General features: G+C 47.7%; 2 protein-coding genes across 6 annotated transcripts in view; both read right to left on the reverse strand.

Moving 5' to 3' along the window:
* Positions 1 to 77: 77 nt before the first annotated feature.
* Positions 78 to 8,458, reverse strand: NKRF (NFKB repressing factor). Its single transcript, XM_074147170.1, has 3 exons — positions 8,265 to 8,458; positions 4,682 to 4,803; positions 78 to 2,528 (listed from the first exon to the last, which is right to left on the reverse strand). Exons 1-3 carry the CDS (start codon positions 8,456 to 8,458, stop codon positions 541 to 543), a joined length of 2,304 nt encoding a protein of 767 aa, XP_074003271.1. The 3' UTR covers positions 78 to 540.
* A 1,482-nt stretch (positions 8,459 to 9,940) lies between these two features.
* SEPTIN6 (septin 6) overlaps positions 9,941 to 20,970 on the reverse strand; it is a 31,599-nt gene continuing 20,569 nt past the window's right edge. For 2 of the 5 annotated variants that reach the window (XM_074147506.1, XM_074147505.1), the window contains exons 6-10: positions 19,447 to 19,543; positions 19,015 to 19,183; positions 18,437 to 18,569; positions 17,573 to 17,763; positions 9,947 to 11,879 (exon numbers count right to left, since the gene is read on the reverse strand). In XM_074147506.1, coding sequence (XP_074003607.1) covers positions 11,855 to 11,879; positions 17,573 to 17,763; positions 18,437 to 18,569; positions 19,015 to 19,183; positions 19,447 to 19,543 — 615 coding nt within the window. In that variant the 3' untranslated portion in view covers positions 9,947 to 11,854. Of the gene's footprint in view, positions 13,017 to 15,579; positions 15,624 to 17,572; positions 17,764 to 18,436; positions 18,570 to 19,014; positions 19,184 to 19,446; positions 19,544 to 20,970 lie in introns of all 5 variants that reach the window. The other 3 variants (XM_074147509.1, XM_074147508.1, XM_074147507.1) reach the window with 3 other exon arrangements.

A 20,970-nucleotide genomic window follows, 5' to 3' on the forward strand; every position in this document is an offset into this window, starting at 1 on the left:
TTTCTCAAGAATAAACGCCGTTTTCACACATATTATTTTTTGTACAGAGTGTGACAAATCCTGGTTTTTTTCCAGAAATAAAACTTTATTTTTATTGTCATTAATACCAACTTTACATACAGGTTTACTCCCCTGGACTGCATTTCCTCTGCTTTTTATGATTTTACTTTTTTTTTTTTAAAAAAAAAGGCATATTTTTTTCCTTCCTTGGTCAAGAAGAAAAAGGGAACTATAATTTTAAATTATGTCAAATTCCTTCTCGTTGGACATGGTGTTTTTTCCTATTATAAAACTATTAAAATGTGAAGGAACAAGTAATATCAAAGACACGTACAGTAACAGCACTACTGCTTCTGGGTTGTGCTAATATACTTGGACAGAACTTGCTCAGTTCTAAAGGTCTAACAACATTTTAGAAATTATATTAACGAAGTGAGAGGCTTTAACGTTAATATAACCCACAACAAAAAAAATGCAGCATCTCTTTCTTCAATCGAATATCTAGGAAGCTCAGTCTCCGGTAAAATGGGACACCTGGCCTCAGTTTGCCTGAGGCATAATAAGCTCGTAATGCCCAACCTGGCCTTCTTGCTTCAGCTGGTCCAACAGATCTTCCTTGCGCCGCTTCCTGCTCACCACCAGGTACCTGTTGTGGCCCTGCCCGTGAGATTTACTTTTAAGACCGTATTTTTGGGCGATCTGATGTATCTGCTTCCGCTCGTCCATGTTCAGTTCTCTAGAGAAAGTCAAGTCAATGTGACTGTCTGAGCGTGCATAGTTTCGAATGATCTCCTCAATATCTCTTTTAGCAATTTTGTTCACCCTTTCTACATCAAGCCCAAGTCCCTCCCTTTTAAACTGCTCCTTCACTGAAATTGGCTCTCTAATTCCTTCACCGTCTTTCCCTAGGCCACCACCTGTCCAGCCCATCTTTCTTAAAATTTGGTTCCCGATGTTGTCTTCTTTGATCTTCTGTTTGAAAGCCTCTTCTGCCGATCGACCCCGAATCTCATTTCTGGAGATGACGTCTTCAACGGTGCCTTTCTTCAGGTTATTAACAACAGTTGGCTGAGTCTTTTTGAGGATTTTCACAGCTTCCTCTGCTGCCTCATGCTTGACAGATTTTTTCACTCCAACTGCTTCTGCGATGAATTCATCTTCAAGCAGCACCTTGCATTTCCATCGCATGCCAGTCATCCTTTCAAAGACATACTCCACCGTCATCTTGTTGAACTGGGCGGTGTCATTCAGTGTACACACGGGATTGCTGGAGTTCTCATAAACCACGAGGTCCTTCAGGTCCTTCTTCCTTCCGGAGCCCCGCGACGAGCAGCCCACCTTCTGAACCTGGGTCACCTTGATGGCTGCTATATTTGACTGCATCTTCTGCAGAATTTTCAGAGCCTCCTCGGCTGCTGCGTGCTTGCTGGTCTTCTTGGTGCCAAATCCCTCGGCCAAGCAGTGGTCTTGTAGATACACTTGACAGCGCCACGAGCGGTTGGGCATTAATTCATATTTATACTCAACAGACATTTTGTTATATGAGGCAGAATTGTTAAGTATTCCTATTGCGTCACTGGCGTTCTCTGTGAGGACAAAACTAGTCCAGTGTTTGTTGGTATTAGTGGAACCTTTCACAGATTCAGTACCGGGCTGCATGGGGACACAGTCCCTGTTGGCAACTACAAACTCCTCGTGAGGTTTGAGAGCAGGAGGGAAATCTGGGCGACTCACGCCAGCCTCGCACACCACCAAGTCTTCGTGATAGGTGTGCTTGAACTTCCGCTGCACAACTCGAACCTCCACAGACTTCTTCAGCAGCTTGACCGCCTGCTCCGCGGCACGATCCCTGGATCCGTTTTTGCTGCCGGCATAACCGGTGGCCAGGTAGACATTCTGACATCGCACTTCACAAGCAAAGCCATCTGTTAAGAGCTTCTTGCTCTTGGGGAGGTCAGCAGGGGCGATTTCTTTCAGAGGAACATAAATATATTCAGGATTTGTCTTGCATGCCTGAATTGAACGCGTCAAAAGATAAGTAAAGTTAATTTTATCAGTCCCAGTGTTTGCATCTGGGTTAGTAAGATTTTTCCAGACAGCTGCTGACAGTTTCTCAATAAAACTCTGCTTCAGCATTATAGCTGACGGAGGGAAAGACTCTGATGCAGACTGGACAGTTGAAGGAGAAACAGAAACCTGCAACGTGCTGCTTGTTGTGGAGTCCACACTATTCACAGCCTTCTGGGCTGCTGCTGCCTGGCCTGCAAAGCCAAACCCAGTGGAGTTGGAGAGCTGGGCATCTGCCTCCCGTGCACTCACAAAAGAATTCGTACAATTTTCAGCTGGCTGCGCTATGCTGTTCGTATGTGCCTCCTGGTTCACCTCCTGCATTTGGTTATCCAGAGATTCTTCCTTCTTGTCACCCTTCTCAGCACTGGTGACAAAGTGTATGGGTTCAAAACGTGGTCGCACCCGGAACTTGGGGACCATCTTTTTGGGCGGCTCAGGAGTCTCTTCCAGCTCAGGACCTATGGGGCGGAAGAAAATTACAAGATCATCAATTCGTGCTATGACAGGGAGACAATTTTTTTCACAGAGCAATCTCCAGGAGGAGACTGCAGGCTCTGAACACAGGATTCCTACTTCTTAGCCACAAACCAAGAGGCTTCCTTCCAAAGACATTCACAATTGATCAAATAAGACCATTTGTTTTTGTACAGGTCACCACAGTGGTATCTCCAGTCCCACAGCCACCATACAAAAATCTCTACACGTTTAGTTACATAGGTTTTAGGTCTTAATCAATTTCTCTGCCCACTGAATCCATCCAGTCATGTCTGAAGTTAATCCATACAAAGCTACTAAACAAAGTAAAAACTACAGCCAATAAGATGGAACACCAGAGCGGAACTACAGCCTCAGCTCTGACTCTGCCGCAGGGCTGTGGGATGATCCCAGATAAACTACTTTATCTTCAGGTCTTCTCATTTGGTGGAGAAACACAGTGATACTGAACCTCCCTTCCAAAACACGCAGGGCTGTTAATGAGTGTTAATAGAAGTGTATTTTCTGTAAATATAACTACCTTTGACTAAAGGATACCAAAAGTGGAGAAATCTGCCCGAGCCCCAGGTGACAGCTGCAGTGGCTGGGGGTGCCCATTGCACATTACTGGGAGACCTCTTGTTTCTTAACCAGAAGAAATGCAAATGAGGCACAATATCCTGATATGCACAGCCACCACAGAAAATGAGAATCAAATAGCTGATAAGCAAATACATTACATCTAAAAGACGGTTATACAAGACTTCTCCTGTGAAAGATTTAGCCCCCACACGCTGAAGTGGGACTTGCTTGTAATTTCATCAGAGGAGCGAAAGGCCACCTCAGCACCTTGGAACGAGCTGCCTAATCTAATGCCAATGTGTGCAACCGTAATATAGGTCAGGCAACACATCTGTCTAGACATCACACTACCATAGCATATTTATCATAGCCTAGCTCATTGCAGATGAAAAAAAAAAAAAAAACACTTCACATACAGCACATACAGCATAAACAGGCCTTCGTATTTAAATCAGGTGACAAAGTTCTTACACGTGTTAAATCCCTCAGTTGTCAGTTTTGATGAATTATGGCAAGGTTCACGTTTCTTGCTCAGTTTGGTATTTTGACGATTGCACTGCAGCAGCATCTATAGGCTCTCACCGGCAGAACAGCTCTTTATGCTGCCTGTGTAACATGCAGCAAAGAACCCTTCCCCTCAGAGCTGCTGCCCGAGACAGACAAAACGTGGGAGAAAGGCAGTATTTTTGTCAGTTTTGCAGCCAGCCCATGGAAGCACAGAAAGATCGCTGGGTGTCAAAGTAAGGGAAGAAACTGTGGCAGAGCTAGGGATTACATCCAAGCCTAGAGCAGTCCTGTGCTTTCAACAGCCAAACTACCGATTGATGCTGCCTCACAAAGCAAGGGCCTGCCTGCTCACATCCGCAACCTGCACCTGCACGTGTGAGCAATTCCTGCCGCTCCCTCCGGAGAGAGGGCAGGGAGCTCTGAAGGTGCTGGAGAGGAGCCAGCGGATGGAGCCCTTGAACCGCCAGCCCTCTCTGCCTGCTGCATTTCCTCTGCTGGAAAAGCTACAGCTGGAACAAACATCAATCCCTGAGACCGTGGGCCTGGGCTGACATATGCAGGACTCTTTCATACCCAGTAGGGAGGGGGAAAAAAAAAATAAATAAAAAATTGAAGTCACCCCACCCTCCAGTGCTCCAGGCAGGTCAATCATCAATCAGCTGAACCCCACATCTCCATGCACACATACAATCCCTTCTCAGGTCAGAACATCACCCCTCAGCACAGTGAAGAAGGGCAGACAGGAATTTAATTTCATAGATTCTATTTCCTAACGCTATCACTAGGGAAAATCAATTACCTGGTAATTTCAACAAAAAACCCGATATTTTCTACAGCAAAAAGAGAGCTCTGCATGAATGATGTACACCCCGCAACAGAGAAGGGGAAATGGCTGCAGTCAAGTAGGAGTACACGATGGTCGCTTCTCTTCAGTTTGCCACACTGGCTCTTTTGGAGGCAGGCCCGTGGCGCACCGCCCTCCCCACACTCCCACTAATGCCCACCAAACAGTGACAGTCTCCTTTGACACACAGACAGATATACTCACTGTCAGATGGAGAGCGGTGTCTTTTTAGCTTCTTGCTAGGGACCAACTCGTACGACCTCATTTCCCCGATATCGATGCCTTCAGCCATCTTGAGAACCTTCTCCATGACCTGCAAGCCATATCTGTGTGGATTCAACAACAAACCACTTTAGAACTGGTCCCACAGGGGCAACACACACACACATGCACACACAAGCTTTTATTATGCAAAAGAACTACAGTTGCCTGAGACATGGTACCTGGTTCAGGGGAGATTCTCCTCCTGATTTTGTTGGGAGCATTAACACGGGACCTGACCACGGGCCTCATGCTGTAGCTAGTTCAGTGCCTGCAGACAGCCTGCACACGAGCTCGCAAGCCACCTGGATCTAAGGGAACCCAATTGTGAATAACAAACCGTGCAGCCACCAAACTGATGGTGTTTTAAACTTTAAATTTAAATGCATTATCTGTCAAAATTTGGCAGAGCTGCTAGGAACACAGAGGCATGGAAGAGTCTTCTCCACGGCCATCACAGCTTCTCTGAACTAAGCACAGGAGCGACTGACAGGCACTGGTCTTGTCTGGGACAGCAGCCACAGACGGCACATCACCAATACTGAAATCACAGATGTCAGATGACAAAGGCACTGCTCAGCTTTTATCGACCACTCTTTAAAAAGCCATACTAATTTCCAGCTTGGTAGCTGTAACTGACCTGAGCCACGACAGAGGTGAGGCGGCTGTCACTAGCTCTGTGCAGACCCTGGCTCTGCTGCAGCACACTCGAAGCTGCACACAGGCAGGACATGCACCGTACAACTCCCCCCCTCTTGGCCTTACACCCCTGACCATTTAAATTTTCCGTTCCTCCAGGGATCTGTCACATGTTTTCAAGCTATCTGCACACTGAAGCCAAACAAGAAAAAAACTCAAACCTTTCTAACCAAGAAGAACCTACAAACATGGCCTGAAACTAGCCTGGCAGCTTCAAACTGTGGTTCAGAAAGGAGAAAAGGCAATCTTGCACCTCTTCCATGGTGTGCTCACCTTCAAAAGTCAAAAAGCATCAGGTCACTGCCCACGGACAGGAGTCCACAGCTGTCCCAACAGGTAGCGCTGCAGTGACTTGCACCAGCTTTTAAATATTACCATTCCAAGGGCTCTTGAAATCTCCTCACTCTCCACCCAAGAAATGCCCTTCCTGTCCCTGATTTAGAGGGCCAGGCAGAAGTTAGATCCGCTTAAATTACCGAGTGAGAACTCTGAACACAGACTAGCGCGGGCCCTGCTTCACCCGCAGGTACCCAGCACAGCTCAGCCCCAGCGGGGAGGAGCTGGGGTGCAGTGGAACTGTGCGTGGGGAGAAAATGCCAAGAAGCATCAAAGGGAGACAGTGGTGATACCCTCATCCTCCTGCAGAAGGAACAGGGGTGGGAATCTCTGTTCCTCTCTCTGGTTTACAGGGAGAAGAGTACATTACCCGTGAAGGGAACATGAAGGACGATGTCCTTTTCCAGCAGGGTGTGTAAGAACAGCATTAGATTTGACATGAGTGTGTCACTCCACAAAGGATGGAAATGTTTGGGGCTCAAATTTCTGCCCAGGGGAAGATCAGCCAGTCCCAACATATGTTTGTCTACCCTGGTCTTCGAATTCCCAGGTCATGGAAACCGCACATGGAGGCAGAGGAATCCCAAGCCTCCAATGCCTAACTAAAGTCTCCCTGGTGTGACTTCAATATGTTTCCTCTTACCCTGATTCCAGTAGCTCCGGAGCATAACGGTCCCTCCCCCCATTTTGCAGCCACCTTTAACATATCTGAAAAAACATGCATCTTCTCTCAACCAACCCCAAAACTAAATGAATCCTGTTACTTAACTTCTTCCTCACAGACCATATTTTCTAAGCCTTCTGGACATTCTCCAGATTACTCCCCAGCAGAACGCTCCCTCAGATTTCATCAGCAAGGACTCTGATTTGTATTGACTCTGACACACAGGTTGTCTTCAGCTAGCAAGTGATCAAAGTTAAAAAAAACACAAACAAGAAAAAAACACCAAACCAAAAAACAACCAACAAGCTTAAGAGAAAACAACAAAAATCCCCCAAACTTTGAAGTTATTCACTTGACACAGCAACAACAGCTCTTCCCAGGCAGCACGGGCAGTTGTAGAGAAAGCTGTAGAAGACAACTCCAAGTAAAGCTGCCAATTGCTCTTTAGCAGCGCGTTCACCGTGCCCGTGCGGTGAGTTCATGTTCCTGCACAACACAAGCTTTGGGGAAACATCCTCACTGATAATGGCTCCGCACCACATCATGCCTAAATCTATTGCTCACGTCTGCCCTGAGAGATGCAGGTACAGATGTTCATCAGGGAAAGTATGTGCACTTACAGGCTTAAATTGCATCACTTTTTAGGATTTGAGATCTTGCCACATAGCTCTTCATTTCTGTTATCAGCACCCTCTAACCGTATTATCGCACCGATTCCCAAAAGCACTATCACAAAGAAGGCCCTCTGCATAAACACATTAGGATGAGCTAACAGACCAAACAGACTACATCTCAAGAAGATAGGCTCAATTTTAATGTACTGCTCAAGCTTTGGAATTTGAAGCTGTTTTAAAACTACATTCAATTTTGGCGCTTGCAGAGCAGAATAGTTCAGTACTTGGACCAGAAAGAAAAAAGAAGACATGCAGATCTACATTTAAAGATCTTGACTTGGCTCTGTACAAATGACACAAGATACTCCCCGACAAGGCTTTGGGGTAGTAACACGAATAAAAGCCAAATTATACGCCCTTCAGTGCTATGCTCCTATGCTCCTCTGGCGCCGCACATTTTGCTGAAGTTAGTCGTTAAACAGTTGCTTCTGTCTTTAAAGCCTTATGTCCGGTTAAAAATAATCACAACATCAAAAGTGTCAGTCGGGACGTGGGTGACGCTTCCGCAGATCCCACAGCCCCGCTGGTTACGGTCGGGCTGCGCTTTCTGCACGTTAAGAGGAATCCTGATAAAGGGAAACCTCTTCCGTTCACCGGCCCCATTTCTCTCAGAGAAACTGCGCTTTGAGGGGACGGTGTAAGCTGCTATACAGCACCCTGGGGGGACGCTTTCTTCCCACTTGCAATACAAAGCACAACAGCACGTGCTTGACGAGTCCTCGGGGGTGGGACATCAAGAACTACTTTCAAAACACATACAGACTTTTCCAGCAGTTTGCTCCCTTCCGCACCCAAAGACACAGACATTCGAGCAAAGAAAACTGCCCCGGAACGGCGGGGGGGGAGCCCGGCCCCGCTCCAGGCGGCGGCTTCGAACTTCCACCCCGGCTCCCGCCAGCGGCCCGGGCCGCCTCTTCGGGGGAGCCCTCCCGAGCCCGGCTGACGGACCAGGGCACCCCAGGCCTGACAGCGAGCGCCAGGCCCCAGCAGGCAGCGGGACCGAGCGGCCGGGGCCGCCACGGCCACCCCCGTCCGGCCGCCTCAGGGGCCCGGGCCCGCCTCAGGGACTCCCCACAACCCCGGGCCCGCCCTACGCCCCCGGGTCCGCCTCAGCTCCCCCACCCCGCCCCGGGGACGTCCCGCCGGGACTCACCTGCAGCCCATGAAGACGTGGTTGGTCCAGAGGACGGAGAGCGAGAGGAGCTGGTCGATGGCGGCGCCGGGATAGCCGTGGAGGTGGCGGAGGATGAAGCGGCGGCGCAGCCCCCACTGCCGCTCGGTCTCGTTGTACTGCCGCCACTGCTCCAGCACCGACTCGGGCACCGCCTCCGGCTCCGGCGGCGCCATGGCGGGCAGCGGTCCGGCGGGCGATCCCGCCTCGCCGAGGGGCCGGCCCCGCCGGTGGCCGCCGGGCCCCACGTGCGGACCAGGCCGCGGCTCGCTGCGGGCCGCCGGGGAGCGCCGGCCCGGCCTAGCCTCGGCCCCGCCGGCCCCGGCCTCGCCCCCCTCCGGTGCCCGGTGCCGGTGCGGCGGGAGCTCGCGCCCCCCTTCCCTTCCTTTCCCTCCCCCTCCCCCCCCGCGCCGGTCTCTCCCCTCGCTCGCACGGAGCCGCCCGGCCGGCGCCGCGTCACGTGGCGCAGCGCGTCACAAGTGCGCGAGAAGCCGCGAGAAACCGCGGGCGGCCGGTCGCCTCGGCGCCCCCTGGCGGCGGCGGCGGGAGCGGCGCGGCGGGAGGGGGCCGGGCCGGGCCTCCGGTAAAGAGGGGGCGGGGGGAGGGAGGGACCGGCCCGCCGGCAGTCCGCCAGCACGGCCGCTGAGGGAGCCACCCCGGCAGGCAGCGGGCTGGAGGAAACCGAGGCTTCCCTCCCTCCCCTAAGAACGCGCTCGGTGCAGAGCCGCGGTACCGGCCGGCGGGGCAGCGCCTAGAAGGGGACCGGGGCCGCTTCTGCCCGAGGGGCGAGCGAAAGCGCCGCCAGAACGGCACCCCCGCCCCGCAGGCGCCGGCTTTTCCCTTTCAGTGACCGCCCAAAGCCCGGTGTCACGGGGCCGGGCCCAGCAGAGCTTGCCTTGGGCCGAGAGCCCCCTCAGACCCGGCCCCGCCAGCAGCAAACAGGACAGCAGGCACACCCGCTTTCGTTTTTTTTCTTTTTATTTAAAATTTTACATTAAAGTTAGAAAGGTGTCAGGCTAAACAGTGCTGGTTCTTCAGCGTTTCGCGGAGTGAATACGTAACCGGGTGCCACTGTCACCCGCGTCCAGGGGCAAGAAGGGAAGGGCGAAGGGCGGGAGGCGCGGGGAGAAGGTGGGGGGCGGGAGAAGGGGGCAGGAGGCAGGAGCGGGGAAGGGGGCAGGAGTGGGGGGCAGGAGGCAGGGGAGGGGCAGAGCAGGGGGCAGGAGCGGGGAAGGGGGCAGGAATAGGGGGCAGGAGTAGGGGGCAGGGGAGGGGCAGGAGGCAGGGGAGGAGGAGGAGGCAGGGAAGGGGCAGAGCAGGGGGCAGGAGCGGGGAAGGGGGCAGGAGGCAGGGGAGGGGCAGGAGGAAGGCAGGGGCGGGCAGCACAAGGGCTGGCTCCTGCACACTCAAGGACACTGCACCCTACTCACCAGGGATGGGGATGGATCACTATTATTATTATTATTATAATAATCCTAGCAGCTGTCAGCATCGCCTCTCCCTCCTGATACTGCCAACTTTTTTTTCTAACTTAAAAGAACAAGAGGAGGTTCAGTTAGGGAAAAAAAGGAAAAAAAAAATAAAAATAAGTACCACTTGACCCACGTCCACCAGCCGACGGAGCTTAATAAGGTGGTGAGACACAGGAGGACACCAATGAAAACACACAGTTCTTCTTACTTTATTTCTTTGTTAAAATTAAATATTTGGTGGCTGCCAACAGAGCAAATTGCACCATGTTTATATTTCCTTTGACTCTGAATGCACAGTTTCCAAAACCAATCAAACAACAGCATATTGAAAATATTCCTTAGGCTTCAACACCTCATGGAAGCCTGTGACATTTATATTATTAAAGACAAAATTAGAAAAAAAATATGCCCATAACAATGTTTGAAAATGTATTCGCTACATCATTAGTCCAAACATCACATTTCTGTTGCTCTTCCAAAATTCCAGGTCAACAATCGGTTCCCCCGTATTACCCTGTCTTGTCACACAAATTACAAGACACTTCAATTTTAGATACCATGCAAGTCAGTAAAAGAGCTTCTTTCCAAGACACTAACACTGAAGATTTGTTCCCCCCCTCCCCAGACATAAGACCCTTAAACTCTTCTAGAAGTGGCAGTCTTCTCCCTCAGACCCAGTGCAGCTGGCGAAGACAGATTAAAAAAAGCTACAGAGAGAGAAAAGGGAAAAAAGAGAAAAAAACCAGAAGATTAGCAAAAAAGAGAAAGACATTCAAAAAGCGGGAAAAAGAAATGCAACATGAGAACAGCTGACAGAGGAGAGATGGAACCTCCTTGTGGTACCTCAAGGACATCGCACAAGTAAAAACGTTTTTTCTTTGAAGTCTTTAAAAAGACTTTACATCATTTTAAGTAACTTTCTACTAAGGCAAATGGTCAGGAAGAACAGCCAGTAACCTGCAGTACGGTTAAAAAAAAGCCACATCAAATAGTTCTTTTAGCAGATAATGTAGAAATCACCGATGGACTGGTATTGACTGGTTTTGGGAGCAGGCTGACACAAGACAGCAGAGGAAGAAGTAAATATTCAAATTATTTTGCTTTAAAAAACCCCCACAAAATAGTCAAAGATTTTTATGGGAAATAAAATTGTACTTATGGTGAAACGGAACACTTGAGAAAATACATTGCAATCAAGAGTTTTAAGTGCCTTGATTGCTGGAACCGGGGGCCAGACCGTGCTTTGATCTGGGGCTGCTGCCGTGAGCAGAGGAACGCGGCGTGTGCAGAAACTGGTCGTGAGGCTTTGGCATCATTCTAGTAAAAGTCTCAGCAGCGGCTTGCACTAAAAACAGCATTACCTATCACGGCTAGCTCTGAGGTGTGCTTATCTTCCAAAAACCCAGGATGGGAAGGGGTTTTTGTTGGAACTGTTTGGCAGCATGCAGACTGATCCTTCAGCGGGGTCAGGACGTGTGGATTCACCCACATAGAGAGAACTCAGCCTGCACACAGCGCGACTGAAGGATCAGGGTCATAACAAGCAAGTCTGAAATGGAAATGAGGATTACATGCTAGTCTAGGTAACGTGAATTAAGCAAAAGAAAAAATAAAAGCAAATAAAAAAAGATAGATGATGTCATGAAAATGACACCAAGTATGAAGAGAAAAGAGTTTTTATCGCTCAGCTATGCGATAATTAAACTAAGGTTGTGTTGACATTTTAACGTCACCAATAAATACACTTAAACTGTGTTGTTATTTCGCCAGCAAAAATAACTCACAGAACTTACTTCCACATCCCTTATTTATCTGGGTGGCGAGGGACCAGAAGGAAGGGGAATCCATTAATTGCAGGGGGAAAAAAATTGTGGGATTTAAAGTTGCAGCATCCAAAACCTCGTTAGGACTAATTTTACATTGTTTAATAAAAGCAATAACCACCAGTACATCGTAAAGACAGAATCACAATGAGGATATAGGAGAGAGCAGGGGTAACACCATGGAAAGGTCACAGCTGAAATGCTGTCATGTTTTATTAGACCCTCCGATTTAACAAGTAAATGAAGGTCCATTGCAGCCCATTGTATTCAGGGGTAATTACTCAGTACAGAGCCATGGGTTACTGTAAAAGAAGGGCAAAGAAAACAAAAAAAACAAAAGAAGTAAATGTTAACCAGAATTCACTGTCTGATGAAGACTTTATTTAAAAACAGAACTCATCCAGAAATACACAGAGAAGACACCTGCAGGCAAACCACAGTTGCACTGGGCCAGAGTGAACCCTGGGCCCCAGTGAGCAAAGCACCCTCCTTTTTAGTGCAAATCTTGCAGTAAAACAAGGCTTTTGCTGAATAGAAAATATGAGAAGCAACCTGCCAGCATCCATATGCTTCTAAACAGATGCCAAATAAAAAAAAAATAATAAAGGTAATACTTTTTGCATTAAAACCAGAAATTGTTGGAATCACTGAGAAGAAAGTCAAACACCATCGTCTTTCTTCACAAACACTGATATATACAGCAAGGTGACCAGCTTTCCCTGAGATTGGATCCAGGATGTGCATCCAGGCCAGCACACTGAGAGGGAGACAAGGCAAGAGATCCTTCCTGACCTCTGCAGCATTCAGAGAACACTTAGTTGCAAACCGTGGATCCAAGTTTGAGAATCCCCCAAGCCTGGGGAGTAGAGGTTTGGACTCAGGCCCACGCCTGTCAGGATGTCAAGTTTTGCAAAAAGTCCTTTAAAATTATTTGAGTCACACAGGGCAGCACAGGGGAGTAATGAGGGGTTAGACAGAGCAAATTAAAAAGGGGAGAGGGCAGCCAGTCTCTCGAGACAGCCCGTCCCACCCCAGGGCAGCGTGGGGTTGCATTCACAGCGGTCCCACAACGGGCTAAACGCACCCCACTGTGCAGCCGCGCTCTCTTACCATGCAGCCCTCGCGCAAAACCGAGGGAGAGACAAAAAGCCGAACAACTGAGGAGAGGGGACACTAGCCCTACGAGCGCTCGGGGAAGAGGTATCAGCAATGAGCATCTCTTGCCAGTTCCACGTAGGCTAGTGCTGAGTTCTTCACAAGAACCACCATAACCCAGCACAGCCAAGGGTGTGGACTCTTGCTTAAAACAGAGTGGTGAGCGCAGGAAGGGAGCAATGAGTAAAGGTGAGCAAACAGGCACAATGGCATAGCTGCGTGTTAACCGAATGCGGGGGCATTCGCTTCTGGTGTGAAGGGAAAGGTTCTACAGGAAACCCGAACTGAAAATGAAAGAAAAAGGCAGATTAATGGTTTTATGGATTAATGACAAAAAAAAAAAAAAAACCTCAAACAAAATAAGAATACAAATGTTTCCTAACACACACACACACACAAAAAGAAATGTTTCTAAGTGTTAATAAGGTTTAATTTGATTACAAAACATGCTTTATGCAGACACACACATGCATACACCCACACACACTCAGCAGTGGGATGAACCAAATTTATTTTCTAAAACAATCCCTTCACAGTTGTGCAAGCTACAGGACTCATCAACTGTGACTTGTTTGTATCCTTGCGAAACAGTGGAGCCCTGCAATACTTTATGGATCAATATGGAGAGTATTTTTCTGAATAATGGAAAAGTACCATATATACATATTTAATTTAGCAAGGACAAACATCCATTGAAAAAGGCACTGTCTGCATTTGTATAGTGGGGACAAAGAACCTCATTCGATTCAAAGCCCGGCACACAACAGGGCACAGTTATGAGGACTGCTAAAAGCAAGCCAAAACCAACAAAAATCAGTAATGTTCACTCTAACTGCACTTTAGCTGTGCTTTCATACTCAGCACCAGAATGAACACTGTTATTCTTTAGGCTTATTTTTCCACATTCGGAGCCGGATAAGCAGAGAATTGTTCTTTTCATTGTTTTACAGTTACTGTTGGCAGCAGAGACATTCATTCAACCAGACTGCTCAAGACAACTACAAGCTCCAGTTCGAGTCAGTGCGAGACCCTTCTGAAGCTCTTCTGTTAAGTGGAACGTCCCATTAAAATTAAATTCAAATGCCTCTCACTGACAGCGTAATGTTTACTTGCTTTTCCATTTCCTTTGGTGGAGCTAAGAGGGAAGGAAACCTGGAATCAGCTTTTCCCTATTTAAGGGCAGACCGTAAGTTAGCTTGGACTGTATTGTGGAGAGAATGTAAACCCTAGCTTTGTCTGCAGGCAAGGGTGGCCTCAAGGCTGAGTTTTTAGGTTGTTTTATAGTTAAGTGTTGCTGTTCCAACAGCTCCCTTCTCTGAAAGACCTGTGCACCTCAGCCTGGGGTGCTGTCACCCTTGCCTTGGAAAACAAGTATTGCTGCCCTGTCAAGGAGCAAGACATTCCTGTGGGAGCTTTCTTTTTCCTCTCACCAGAGAATCAACAGCAAATTAAGAAGGCTCAATTAAACACACTCAACCTACCTATACGTAGACCACTGTCATTAGCAGTTTAACTAATAACACTAATGAGGATGCTGCTCTCCTGCCAGGCAGGTGTATGTCTTATGTGTCTTTGTTTAAATGAGTCTTCATTTTACAATAGATGCTGGCACTTCACACTGCGGCCACTTGGTTATGGTGAGGTTTGTTAACCCTTTCAGGCAACTGTTACCCGTTCTGCAAGCCTGCCCACAACTATGTGGCCACCTTATATTCCTGCTCACATGAAGGCAGAGACACTCCGGACAGACTCACAGCAACTGGAGCAGAGCAGACACAGCATAACACCACTGACAGGGCTCTGCTCCAGCAGGAGCTCTCCACGCCTTGGCAAAACTCATCGGAAACTCGGATGCTGGCCTTATTCAGAGGGAAAGTGCTCTGGCAGGCTTTCTGGACACATCTGGAATACAGCCCTCTTCTACCACTAGCCTTACCCTAACCATGGGCACACTTGGCACGGCTCCCAGGAGTGTGGGTCTGCGTCTGTCTGCTACAACTCAATATCTAATCCATGGGTCACCCATTTGACTGTTAAAAATGTAATAAAGTCCTTCAGTCTATCTTCAGAGCCTTCACTATCTGCTAAACGCTCAGCCCATCATCTCCTGTGGTTTTGGACAGTCAACTATAATTGGTTAGCAGGTGAATATCGATTCGGTTACGCAGCAGTAGCTTCTTTAATGCCCCCTCATCATACATACACACACACACACTCATACACACATACAGTCTGGTGATTCTCTGGTGCTCTGGGACAAAAGAAAGCTCTAGGTTTGGCAGACTTTACCATCCGTTAGTACGTGAAGCGAGGGGGGATAAAAACTAGTCTTGCATCCACCTTCACCTGCACTGTAACTACAAGTTAACACTACAACTTGGAGGGGTGGGAGGGAAGGAGGAGAAAGGGAAAAGACATTTTCATGGCTAGCTGGGCTCTGTCATCAGCACCACATCTCCATAGCAATTGTTGCCATAGTATCAGCATGGCCTACGTGATTAAAGAATATAATTTTTTTCTAAGGGAGATCGAATAAAGAAAATGGAGCCAACAAAGTGCTGGGAAGGTTTAAAAGGAAGAGGACCTAATCTTTATTTTTCTACAGTTCATGTCCTAATACCGAGTCTCTCTGCATTTTACTTTGCAGAATCTTTAAAGACAAACTTAATTGCATCCTTTTTCTACAACTGCATATGTAGAGAGAGACCAGTAGAGCATGTACAGTAAGGGTAAAAGCAGAGGAACACAGAGATAATACTTAAAGGCTTCTGGACTTGCGCAGGGTCTGCTTTTTTAGGAACTGTAACTGATCCCACTGTGAGGTCTATATTAGTTAATGACGCTTACCAGGACAATGTGCCTCATGCACCATGCAGCCAAACAGCAGCTAACTGTAAAACAGCACACATTTAAGAGCTAATAATGATGATAATGATGTAACAAAAAAAAAAAAAAAAAAAGAAACCAAGTCATGATTAGTGCAAATTACAGAGCTTGGGTTTAAAAGAGTCACCTGTGAAAGAAAAAGGCTAGTGTACTGCCAGCCACTAGTAAACAAGATACAATTAAGCTACAGCTTGTGAAATTCATAGATTGTTAGAGATATGTATGATCTAAATACTGAAATGAATTATTAAGGACAATTGGAGAAATTACAGGGTAAAAAAAAGCAGTGCCATTCCTAACACAGCTATTTTCCTGGAGGAGAGAGGGGCCTCCTACTATCTTCCCAAGGCTTACTCTAACACTGACCTATCTCTTTCATGGAGTTTTCTGTGTCTTTCCGTGTCCTTAACTGACAAGGACGGTATCAATGTTTTTCCATATGAATGTGCTTGGTGTCAAGGAGCTCTTCTGAAATCAGAACTACTTCTAGAACAAGAGTGTGACCTGGGCCACAGCGACTAATTGCTCATACTATAGGGCATGTTGTCCTCTTTTTCTGCATTCCTGACCCAGACTGATCTCAGGGCTGAAATCTGCAGTCGTTAGTGCGCAGATGTCTGAAGACTCTAAGCATGAAAGAACCCAGTTGAGTATCCCTCAGATAGTCCAGGCTGGGGAGAAAAGTCCGTCCCCAGTCAGTATCAGGCTCCTCAGTATGAAAAGATATTAAAACCCCTGAAGGTAATTCAAAAGAGCAAATCAAAATACGCAGTGGAAAAAGGAACGGACAAGCGAGAAAAGGGCAGGAACACTAATTGCTCATCGCAAAAGAATGTTGACATTGAAGCAGCTCCAGCTCAAAACTAAGATGACTAAACCAGGATCTCATTCTGGTTATTGGGTTTTTCCTCTCCTGTCTCATTTGATTCCAAGCTTAACAGTCAAGGGCTACTTTCCCCGACAAACAGTCCTGTCAGCTCTTTGGGCATGTGCCATATTGTTCATATGAACAGCACTTCTCCATGTACTTAAGACTGCGTAGCGCAGGGAAGATTTGCTCTGGATTTGCCCCAGGGATGTGCAGAAAGGGGATTATGGCAGTGGCACAGAAACCAGACCCTCGTTTATCTGCGCACTGCTCTTTGTACACATGCTAAGATAGCACAGCACTGTTTTAGGAAACGTATCACAGTGAGAAAATGAACTGCTCATTGCTAGGTGAACCAGGAGGACTGTTTCAGCTGTACAACTGGCTGCTCTTGAGCAACTGCAAAGCATTAGGAGCCTGGCATGGGCACTGCAGGCAGCCCAGATCACAGAACCCCTAACAAGGGGCTGGATCCTGTCACACCAGTCTCTGGCATAGGGAACTCCTGCTAAAGTCATGCAGTATCTCACACTGTTTCTGTGAAGGGCAAAAAGCTGATGTAGGGCTGGGGAAGAGTACTAGCACTAACAAGGAGCTATGACCTTTCTCCCCATTTTGCAGCCTTACATTTTGCAGATTCCAAAATTCAGGACTATTAGTCTCCCTGAATAATTTCACAGTGTAAGCTTTTTCCCAACCTAAACAAGTAAGGACACACTGCTCTCTGGGGGCAGCAGGACATCCCTGCTCCCCACACCCTAGCCTTGGCAGCCAATATTGTTCCACTTCATTACAAGCACTGACAGACCATGGGAGGAGCAGGGAATCTCGGGGCATAAAACCAAGTTCATCCTCTCCCATGCCGTCAGGAAGCAATGAGGGAGGTTAGCACTGCTCCCTGCTCTTCAGGATGACAGCTAAAGGTAAAATGCTTCCAGCTACTGCTCAGCCTTACTAGGGATTAAATCTGTCTGCAAACCTTCCCCTGATAGGATTGGCTAGGTTGGGAGACAGATATGAACACCCAGAAAAATAGTAAAGGAGAACCATTACCAAAAAGCAAATACCACTGGGTTAGCAACTTACTTTTTTCTTTCCTTATCTCTTTTAAGAGTTTGCGATCCTCCAGCCTGCTGAGCCTGAGATTGGAGCAATTCAGCTGCTGTCTTCCTTTGTTTAAATGCATTTACTTCATCATCCAGAGACTTCTTCTTATCCTCTAGCTTCTTTTTTTCATCCTGATGTAATTTCTTCAGGCGATCAAACTTTTCATGCAGCTAGAAGGAAAGGAAAGAGGTGAGCAGGACTCAGCACTACCAGATATTCCGTTCACAGGAAAAAAGGAAGATGGAAGGATCCCACGGGATCTGAGCCTGCAAGTTTCCATTGGTCTCTACATCACTTCTAGCTCCCTGAGCTGACACTGTGCAGACAAAGGGCAGGGAACAGTCTCCTTCCACAACAGTTTACAAACCAGGCAGTGTTCTGGTGACGCACCATTGCACAAACGATAGAAGATTGGGAGAGTATAATCGTAAAAAAATTTTAATCCATTTTCAGGGCTCTCTGCCTTATTCCTCTTTAAAGGTCAGTAAATTAATGGATTTTTTTTCACAATGCTAAGGAAGTTGTATGGGTATATTTTTTCATATAACAAGCTCGTATAAGAGGCGTTTCTCTCCTTGAATTTTGCCACACTGCAACTCTCCATCAGAATCAAGACTATGGCACTTTCACGGTGCAGTTAAGTTGTACACTACAAGCACTGTGATCTAGTTTTGTCCTACAGGATGAACACCTTAACGTCCCCATGACTCCAGGTTAAACTTTAGAATTCTTGATAAGAAAGTCCTAAACCACACTCTGCAGAAAGTGCTTTGGCAGCAGCCACCTACTTGGGAGTGGATCTATCACTCACAACCATGGAGAGACAAGTACTCCAGTCTTCACCTCTTTTTCAGCCTCCTTCAGCTCCGCTTCTTTTTCCTTGACCCTCTGGACAAACATTTGCCTCATTGCCTCTTCCTTTTTCTGCAGTTCCCCCAGAAACTCATTTCTTTTGGCTTCATAAGTTTCTTGTAAGCTAAAAAGAAAGAGGAAAGTCAAGTGATGTGACCTGGGACAAACTGCTTCCCCCGAGCCTCTGAAATCAGGCCCTAGACATGAATATTGCTTGCCCACAGCACAATTGCCACCCACCCACCCATGTGTGCCCAAGGTCTTATTTATCCAACTGTTTCCAGGGTCTGTAAGCTATTGTATTTTTCTGTATGTTGAATGTCGGGCAATTCAATTTCTACTCCTATACTTGCAGTTTCACAGTCAATCCTGCACACACTCTCTGTGTTTTCACCTTCTCTCACTGAGCCAGAACCTTTGCTGAAGTCTGGATTTATATGATCTGGCAGGTTTTCTTGCTGCATTGGTTCTTTACATGCTCTCTCAAGGACAAACACATACATACACACACGAGCAGCGCATCCAACTACGCATCTCTCAAGCACTCCTGTCTCCTCCAGAGATCCCACCTGAAGGGCTTGCTGTCTGGATCGGTGTCCTTGAAACCCATCTCTTCCAGTTTACATCGCCGGTACAGCTCATAGTGGCGAGTGTGGGTCTGTTCACGAAGGTCTTCCATGTTCACACGGATCAGCATCTCCCGCAGCTTCACAAAGTCGCAGTGAGCTTCATTCTCCACTGTAAGAAGACATGATAAGGAGTAAGATGGGGGCAGAAGCAAAGGTCTCTTCCCATATTCCCCACTTGTCTACTCCTCTAACAGGTTTAACAGCCCTTCCGAGCAGAGGAAACTCACTATAGGCCTGACACAAGATTTAACAAAGGATAACTTCCAGTGAGATATTAAAGTCCAGGAGGCCCTTGCTCCTCTTATGAGAGCCCTCTGCCTCCTGGCAGAAGTGTCACCATTCATGCCATGAAAATGCCAGGGCTCAACTTACCCTGCACTGTGCCCCAGGGGTACTGACGAGCTTTCATCATTTTGTTTCCTATTTTCAGCTCCTCCGTGCTCCCGATCACTGCAAATGGCAAGTGGGCCTGTAACACATTTAATGATACCCACGTTAGTCCCTCTCAACTCTGGCTGACTTGCCAGCACACACAGATTAGCACAGCCACTGAGCAAGACAGTCATTATGCACACGCTAATCTCAGGGAGTCTAGTCACTGGCCACTAGCCCAAGACAAGAGGGGAGAAGGAAGGGTCCTTTTTGGAAACCTTGTTAGTGCTACCACTCTATATCCTCTACCTGGCTGATCCTCCCAGCCACAGGGTCTCAGGTGAGATGAGCCAGTGCAAGACTAGCATCACATTGACAGCTTGAACAACGTGCTGCGCGGCTCTGACTGCGGTGCTGTCCCGGGGGCTTGCCGTGGCTGAGGAGAACATCTGCACAAGCACAGAAGCAATAAAAGAGGTCTTGGAGCCTTCTTGATTTTATCCCCACCACCGCTCCCTCGGCTCACACTGGAGCACAAGACAACTTGCTCTATAGGATCATGAGATCAAAGTCCCTCCTTCACCCCCAGTGTAACAGCTCTTTCCTCCCTGCTTGCTTCAGCCCTGGTGAGGAAGAGCTAAACATATCCCTGCTCTGGGTCAGCCTCTGCATCCATGTGTGCCCTGAGGTCTGTCCCAGGCTGAGCTGGGAAGGACTCTGTATTCCCTGGGTCTGTGCTGAACTTGCCCCATGCCAACTCTCCACAGTGCTTCATGTGTCCTGCGGCTGTGTTGGGGCTCACCCTCAGCACCCCCTCTCCCAAACTGGTTCTGAGAAACCCATAGGAGTGCCAATGGCTTTATAAAATCCTCACTGATTTGATTTGATGTTGATGCTATGCACAGCCACTGCTAGATGGCTGCATAGCTAGAGGACAAAGGAGGCCAAATCCAGGAATCACATCCATGAGGAGGGATCCTGGGGACAGCAGAGCTGTACCACTAGCTCAACTGTGCCTTGTTACACTCTTCAAACCAAGACACACTCCACAGAGTAGTTTTTATAAGTACCTGAAGGCTGACTATGATCAAGAGGGATTTGCTTTTCAAAAACTCAGAAATAAAAAATAGTTACTACTTAGTAAAGAAGATAGTCTCTCTGCAGAAGGCAAAAGGTAAGAGAATTGCCCAGCGCAAGCTCAGCAGAGCAGAACAGAAACACTCCCAAGACCTCTCTAGGCTCAGAAGACCCCACCTTACACTCCCCTCACTCCCCAAACTCAGGCAGCCAAGCAAGTTCTCCAGACACTGCTATCATACTTTGCTCCATTTATCTGTTGTGCAATAAGTGAGATCTCTCCCCACCTCCGCTTGCTCCTGGGAACTATATTGCATTCTGCCAAGCTGCAAAGAAGTCAAGTGCAGGGTTTTAGCACTTAAAAATAAAGTTGCCAGATCCCTGCACCCACCCCTTCTGCTGAGTTTTGTGCAGTGACGTACGTTAAGTAGAGCTTTTAAAGTGTGC

Source organism: Numenius arquata, chromosome 5 (genome assembly GCF_964106895.1).
Source record: "Numenius arquata chromosome 5, bNumArq3.hap1.1, whole genome shotgun sequence".
NCBI lineage: Eukaryota > Metazoa > Chordata > Aves > Charadriiformes > Scolopacidae > Numenius > Numenius arquata.

Excerpts from the sequence above, each read along its gene's own strand:
- NKRF (XM_074147170.1), bottom strand. The coding sequence starts at position 8,458 with ATGGCGCCGCCGGAGCCGGAGGCGGTGCCCGAGTCGGTGCTGGAGCAG. Across the intron at positions 4,804-8,264 it reads CACGTCTTCATGGGCTGCAG|ATATGGCTTGCAGGTCATGG; the intron begins GTGAGTCCCGGC and ends GAATCCACACAG. Across the intron at positions 2,529-4,681 it reads ACACCGCTCTCCATCTGACA|GTCCTGAGCTGGAAGAGACT; the intron begins GTGAGTATATCT and ends TCCGCCCCATAG.